The sequence below is a fragment of the Penaeus japonicus genome, unplaced genomic scaffold (genome assembly GCF_977035675.1).
Source record: "Penaeus japonicus unplaced genomic scaffold, GWHDUDI00000001_assembly GWHDUDI00000007, whole genome shotgun sequence".
In the NCBI taxonomy this organism is placed as follows: domain Eukaryota; kingdom Metazoa; phylum Arthropoda; class Malacostraca; order Decapoda; family Penaeidae; genus Penaeus; species Penaeus japonicus.
Genome location: NW_028234409.1, coordinates 33,670,880 through 33,678,825, shown reverse-complemented (window position 1 = coordinate 33,678,825; position 7,946 = coordinate 33,670,880). Strand labels below are relative to the sequence as shown.

The window sequence follows — 7,946 nt, the reverse complement described above, 5'->3', positions numbered from 1 at the left end:
GTATAAAACATGTTTTTTGATGCCCCACTAAGAGATTGCTTCCACTTTCCTTTGGTATTTTCACAAAGAGTGAAGAATATAGGCAGTGTTTAATAAAATAAAACTAATAAGGCATTACTGTAACATGTTATCGACTAAAATAACTCCTCTGAACATGACTATTTTTACGTGCCTTTACATTGTAGTTCCATTCATGAAAACCATAAGAGGTGAAAAAAGAGGATCAACGCTGCCCCGCACAGAGAAAACACTCCAGCACGAAGCGTTGTGCGCTTGTTATCTTCTGTGCATAAGTGGGATAAGGCAAAAATATGTCAAGTTGTGAATGGGATAAAAATCAATCATATTTTTAAAATGAATGATTGGCAGATTTCTCTACCAAAGTTATTTGGGGGTATACCTAATTTGAAAACTTATATTCTTAATGTCACAAATATACTCAATATATATGCGCTTTTTCACTGCAATGCAAAATTTACCTTTTAAAGAATAAGAATTGAATTTGTTACAGAAGATTAAACAAATGAAATATACTGTATATCTTCACATTCATTTTATTGTTATTAATTCCTTCACAATCATTTGATCTTTCAAACCATTTTTATCACTGCTTTAAATATGAGGATTTAAAGTAAATGTTTTTTCAACCGTATGTTCATCATTTTGAAAACTATGGGACAACCTGATAATATTAGATAAAATATATTTCGGAAGTGAATCTGGAACTCTGGATATATCATACAAATGATAATAGATTGGTAGATAAAGAGTTAGGATTTTTTTGTATTTATTCATACATTAGATCAGTCCTCTTATGTAACAAAGGAGGTCCTGTACACTTCTTGTAGTAATTTCACACTGGTGCAGGGAATTAGTTTTATAGGTTATGCTTCTTGTACAAGTCAATGATTTCTTGTACATCACCAGACGATCCGAGGAAAATGGGAGTGCGCTGATGAATGTCAGTTGGGACGATGTCTGGAAAATAAGGCAAAATAAATCAGTTTTTCATTCATTAGTTTTTCACCAAAGACGACAACTAGACACTTTTTTTTGCCGGTAGGTCTGAATTATTTGAAAAACTTGATAGTTTCTGCACAGGAGAAAAAAGGGTAAATAGCTCACACCTCCAGCTCAAGCAAATTGAAGATCATTGTGGATGGGTGGCAACACGCTTGTGCCATTAGTCATTCTGGTATATTTGACAGGGGAGAGTGGATAGCTGTGTTTCTTTACTACACTGAGTAACTACTCAATTTAATAACTTATGATGCCAATGGCAATTATATTCACTATAATTGCCATAATATTCATTGAAATTGATTTAATGTAAAATCCCTTACATAGACTGCAACTTTCTCCTAGCAACTGAAGGTAAGAAAGCCTAAAGAGTACCCTACCACAGTCTCTATGAAACACTATCTACTAGAGTGATGACACAGTGAGATGCCGACCTCTGGCTCTATGGTACCAGGGATGCCTATTGTGCATGCAGGTAGAACAAGAGGATATTGATCCAGACCATGTGCATCGTCTGCAATTTGCTTTACGATGTGGCACTTACAGTCGTAAGCACAAACCTCCTTCCTCTTCCCCGTCTCTTCATTTACTCTTCATTAGGGATGATTATTTATTTCATATTTGTTTACAAAAGTTCACAAATACTTTTTGTCCTCTTACAGAACTGTAATACTTCCATCAGACTGAACATACATATTGAGCTAATATGAGCCCTATACAACAATTATAATCTACTACAACACTGATATACATGTCAGAAGTCTCAAGGTAGTATAACAAAAAATGACATAATACTAGACCGATATTTGCGTCTGAGTGAATGAAATAGTGCCAAAACTCCCAATACTTCGAGTGAAGCTCATTTGCTCCGACATAAAAACCATCTTGGGGGGCCAGGCAGGTGGCGCTAAAAGTATGGTCATACTGGCATTTTTCCAAGCACTAATCTTTGCTAATCCCAACAATGAATCTTCAATTATACTTAATCAAAGTAGTTATGAAATGGAATAATACTCTATTGTTATATATATACAAGTATCAAATGACCATTTGTAGTTATTGCCATGTTTACATTACATAGTGATGATTCTTTTTGCCTCAAATCAGCTTATCAAAATAAATTAAATTATTTAATACCATCATCATTATTATTATCGGAACAGCACCACCACCACCAATAACAAAAAAATTCTGCCATCTCCAATAAACAATTATTGATATTTCCCAGATTTTACTTTACTTTATTATACTCATCAATATTAATCTTATTATCTTTTTTCTCTCCATTTTACATAATCCTAAAGTCCCACAATGCTTACCGAGGATGCGCATCTTTCCGGCTGTCGCCTGACCTCCGGCCTGTTCCATCAGGTACGCCATGGGGTTACATTCGTAGAGTAAACGGAGCTAAAGACAAAAGAAAGGATTAAGTTATTGACAGGAAAATTCATGGATACCCAAAGCATGTACAGCTATCAATTGCAGCTAAGAAATGCACGTTGCAAAACCTTGAAACAACTACTTCTAAACTAGAAAGTTACGTTCAAAGGACTCGTACCACAAGATGGAATCAAAAGCTTACCTTGCCCTTTGGAGCATCAGCAGTGGCAGGGTACATGAAAATGCCACCATACTTCAGTGTACGATGGACATCAGCGACCATGGATCCAATGTAACGTGCACCAGCTTTTTTAGCCTGTGGAAAAAAGGAAGTATTAATCGTTAACCCATTCACGACGGGGGCATTCCAGCTTTGCATGTCACAATGCCGGGGCTCTCGAACGCATAGGCCTAATCAGTTAAATAAACGACGCCATATGGCGTCCCCAGCAAACGGGCCTATAATGCGTGGTACCCATGGTGTACCACCCGTCCAGAGAGGGTTAATACAATTTGCGATCTTCTTTAGGTCTCACTGTCATGTCTCTTAGGAAACAAGGTGCAATGGGATATTTTAAATATGTCAGGTAACGCATAACTTTACTTCAATATTTATAAGCTTTATATTCTTGTGTGTTGGAATCCTTCAAAGTCTCATTATTCCAAAGCAAAAAGAAAAAGTGAAATGACTAACAAACAAGAAGCAAACAGAAGTCAAGAAATTTAAACAAATTTACCTTCTTCCCCTGCACATACTCAGACACCGCTGGATCCCAGAGGTTGGCATAACCTTCATTAAGACTGTAAATTTTGCCCTTTTCCTTCACTCTCATGTTGGGGTCAGTCAACACAAACTCTCCAATACTCTGTGAAATACAACAAAGATACCCAAATGGTTACATGGTGGTTCCTTAAAACAATATATATATATATATATATATATATATATATATATATATATATTATATATATATATATATATATATATATATATATTTATATATATATATATATATATATATCAATTCAAGTTTTATTTTTAAAAGAATTAAGACTCACTTATCAAGTTATAACTGAATGGGTCTGAATGATTTCTTCCCACCTTACCGGATCCAACATAAAACCATTGACTCCGTTGCCAGTCGATATGACCATCATGGTGGCTGACCCATACAGAGCGTATCCAGCTGCAACTATCTGGTTACCTGGCTGCAAGGCATCGGATACGGATGGAACTGCTTCGTTGTTTTTTCTGAAATGATTATGCAATTAGATATAATACAGAATAGTAGCTAATCTAATAACCAGTTAAATCTGTACTTATTTAGATGCAAGTAGACAATGTCTTGCTTTTTCTGGGATTATGACTTAACCCATTGAGTACGGGTGTCATGACATACATGACGTAGGAGCTTTGGCCTGACGACGGGCGTCATGACGTACATGACGTTCGGGGATTTCGGAATACTATGCTATTTTATTGTACTATGAAAAAGGAATGAGTGATGATGGCTACTACAGTCATAATTACTATAATTACCGTAATATAGTGCTAGCTTAACGTCCAAAACCTAGATGGCACCACTTTTTCCTAGCACCAGCAGGAGAGAGAGCCTTGAATGGCACCCATCCACGGTCTCTAGCAAGCACTGTCTGTATAGAGCGATGGCACACACTAAGTTGATGAACCCTTGCTCAAAACTACCGCCGATCAAGGATGTGCAGGCAAAACGAGAAGAGGAAGGTGACTCAATCCATACCCAGTGTCTAAAATGTGCTCCTGTGCCAATATGGATGCCTTTCACTGTGGCACTCACAGTCACAAGCACAGGTTTCATTCCTCTTCCCTACCTCTTCTTGTTATCTTTATTGTAGTGGGTTATATGTTTCGTATTCGTTCATGACAGCACAAAAATACGAAAAAATAAAGTTGCCTTTTGTCCTCCCATAAAACAGCAATACTTCTATCACATTGAGTATAAAGAAAATAATGAGCTAATATGGATAATATACTACAATTTTAGTCTACTGCAGCACTGACAGAGCCTGTCACATGGCACATATAAGTCTCTAAACTCAATAAAACACACAAAAAAATAAAACACAAAAAACGATCTAGTTTTACAATGAATGACTGAAAGAGAGTGGGATGATTCAAATTATATTGCTTCAAGCGGTCTCTCTCTAAAATAAAACCTATCCTGGAGGCTGGGCAAGCAAATTTATCTCCGTCTGCAATGGGTTAAGGATTTTTTTTTTTTTTTTTTTTTGAGGAACATTATCTTCATGGCCAAAAATATGCTTGTGGTTGTTAACTACTTTCTTTAACTATGAACTTTCTGCTATAAGCCCAAGACACCTACAACCCTGAATATCAAGGAGGTTTACCCCATTAAAAAGTTGTTGTTTTTTAACCCCTGACAATGGGAGCATTTCAATAAATGCAACTTCTCTGAAATTATATTACAAGCTCATAAATAGATACCTACTATGATAAAATTACAATGTGCAAAATAACAACCAAATCAAAAACCTTTCAGCATTTACATTTTACAATTATCTGAAAATGCTCTCGCAGGCCACTGGTGGCTGGCTGGAAGTCACCCAAGGAAAGAGTACTTCAGGTTGTTAAACATCATTCTAAAAGTACTTGTATCACTCATATGGGATAGAAGAAATTGATTCTGGCAATTCAACAAAATGGTTAACAAAGTGCTGATTCCTGTTTGCCGATAGACTTGGTTGATGTTTTGCTACCTACTCCATTAATTGAAGGCTGACATTCTTGCAAGATTCTGTACATTGAAATTAACTAATGATCAGAGAATGAAAGGTGAATCCAAGGATAACTTGCTGTGCAATCCTTTTGCAATATAAAAATGTAAGATTGTAGTAACATTACAGTTACAGATTATCAAACTGTATGCAAAACAAGACTCTCACCTCGTGATTTCAGAGATAAAACTAAGACAAAGAAAGAGTGTTACGACTCGATCAAAATTGACTTGGCAAAAGAGAAATTCTTCAAATAATAAGCATCCAAGAGAAGTTCTCACAGAAGATATCAGTTGATATAATGCTGAGAGAAAGACATAGTGGGCCCCTAAGAGATGTGGGTTCTTATCCAAGGAAGTGTGTAATCAACAGACTGTAAAGGAAGTAGGATGGCAGGAGTATATTAACTGCAAACAGTTGCAAACCTGCTGAAGATGTTGAAGAAATTTCCTTTGACAGTTCAAGAAATTCTCACTGAATATGCTAGAACAATAGGAATCCTTTGAGCCACATTTCTTCTGGTACAACAATACACCACTATGTGAAATCTGGTATGGAAAGCACGTGACAAGAATTTAGAGAAAGTAAATCAGAAAAGTGGCAGGCATGTTCTTTATTAGTGAAAAGATGCAAAGAAGGTTGGTCTCCTATAACCATTCTCAATTAATGGTCGTGCAATGATGAGTTTAGAAGCCACCCAACAGGTCAATATTGAGTTCCTTTCATAAGAAATGGAAGCAATATTCAATTTCTGATTTTGATATCTGCAACCAAGGTACAGCGTTTTCAATTGTGTTGACAAAAAAATATCAATGGCACTACTACTGCACCTCAGAAGATCCCAGAAGATTTGTGCCAGTTGGTGTGAGATGGTGAGGCTTTTTTGTTTGTCATTGCACACAAGTTGCACAAGTTGAACTACCAACACCATTTTAACTAAACTTGAAGGATCCCATACGAGTTGTATTTCAGAGCTTACAGAGCTTCACGCAGCACATCGCAACCTTTCATGCTCTCCTTCGTTCAACTCCTCATATTTGAGTAATCAAGAACACACAATTAAAAATCCAAGGCTTACCTGTAAATGCTAAAAATGGATCCTATGGAGACCAGGCAATCAATATTGGAAGAACCATCAAGGGGATCAAAGCACACCACGTACTTCCCCTGTCGTTCTTGCTCTACCTGTTTGAAGGATAACATATATTTAGGATACAGTAGTCAAGGATACAAGGCATTATGAAGATAATGGTGGAAATACAGAGATACTAGAACATGATTCTGGAAATAAAAGACGGGAATACAAGTTATGATGTACTATGCTGCTTTAGATTTATCATTTGTATACTATATTTCTCAAACATGTTCTTTTCTTTCTAAACTTAACCACACCTTCATGGCAAGAATATATTGAAATCTATTATAATTGTTCTGCATCACTGACATAATAATCATGTCAGGTGATAGTATAGCATAATTATACTTTTTAACACTCAAACTCATAATCAATGTAGTTATAACTATTATTTTAATATCTCCGTATAAGGAATAATGTCTCAACATTGCTTACTAAATATTTCTACAAATAAATTCCCATGTAATATCCAAGAGATTCAGGTACAGCATATCTATCTATCTGTACATAGAGATATACAGAAGATCCACAAAATGCAAACTAAATATTACGAAACTAACCCTCACCCAAACACGTCCTCAACACCTACTTGGTACAACCAAAATCCAACGTACAACCAGCACTTCCACCATTCAACATTACCTCAATCACAGTCTTGTTCTCTTCGGACACGAGCAAACAGGTCGTGTACGAAGAGGACAGCATGTTGATGAAGAGGTCGTTGGCCAGCACGTCGAGCTTCTTCACTTCTTCCCCCTGGACGTTAACATCTCCTGCCATGCCGTACCTGATGGGGTATTGGGGAGTTTAAAAAAATAGGTCTTTTACCTCTCCTTCTGCCTCCCACTTTTTTTTTTTTTTCTTTTCTTGGGGGAGTGTATGTATTTTTTGGTTATTTGTGTTGATACTGGTGTGATTGGGTGTGTAGAGGTGTAAAGGTGTGTGCATGAGCAAACATGAACATGAGCATGAGAGAGGGTGTGTGTGTGTGTGTGTGTGTGTGTGTGTGTGTGTGTGTGTGTGTGTGTGTGTGTGTGTGTGTGTGTGTGTGTGTGTGTGTGTGTGTGTGTGTGTGTGTGTAGAGGTGTAAAGGTGTGTGCATGAGCAAACATGAACATGAGCATGAGAGAGGGTGTGTGTGTGTGTGTGTGTGTGTGTGTGTGTGTGTGTGTGTGTGTGTGTGTGTGTGTGTGTGTGTGTGTGTGTGTAGAGTGTAAAGGTGTGTGCATGAGCAAAACATGCAAAACATGAACATGCATGAGAGAGGTGTGTGTGTGTGTGTGTGTGTGTGTGTGTAGTGTGTGTGTCTGTTGTGTGTGTGTGTGTGTGTATGTGGGTGGAGTGTGTGTGAGTGTGTGTGAGTGTGTAAAGGTGTGTGTGAAACATGAGTGAGAGTGTGTGTGTAAGTGTGAAGTGTGTGTGTGTGTGTGTGTGTGTTGTGTGTGTGTGTGTGTGTGTGTGTGTGTGTGTGGTGTGTGGTGTGTGTGTGTGTGTGTGTGTGTGAGTGTGTAAGTGTGTGTGTGTGTAAGTGTATGTGTGTGTGTGTGTGTAGGTGTGTTTTTTTTTGTGTGCGTGTCTGTGAGTGTGTAAGTGTGTGTGTGAGTGTGTGTAGGTGTGTGTGTGTGTGTTTTGGTGT

At 37.4% G+C, this 7,946-nt stretch overlaps 1 protein-coding gene across 3 annotated transcripts in view; it reads right to left on the bottom strand.

The window, feature by feature from the left end:
- Positions 1 to 686: 686 nt before the first annotated feature.
- Positions 687 to 7,946, bottom strand: part of fbp (fructose-1,6-bisphosphatase) — a 21,463-nt gene continuing 14,203 nt past the window's right edge. For all 3 annotated transcript variants that reach the window (XM_043007161.2, XM_086538689.1, XM_043007160.2), the window contains 7 exons: positions 6,953 to 7,097; positions 6,254 to 6,360; positions 3,508 to 3,652; positions 3,138 to 3,266; positions 2,603 to 2,716; positions 2,340 to 2,427; positions 687 to 978 (listed from right to left, as the gene is read on the bottom strand). In XM_043007161.2, the coding sequence (XP_042863095.1) occupies positions 878 to 978; positions 2,340 to 2,427; positions 2,603 to 2,716; positions 3,138 to 3,266; positions 3,508 to 3,652; positions 6,254 to 6,360; positions 6,953 to 7,097 (829 nt within the window). In that variant the 3' untranslated portion in view covers positions 687 to 877. The remainder of the gene's footprint in view (positions 979 to 2,339; positions 2,428 to 2,602; positions 2,717 to 3,137; positions 3,267 to 3,507; positions 3,653 to 6,253; positions 6,361 to 6,952; positions 7,098 to 7,946) is intronic.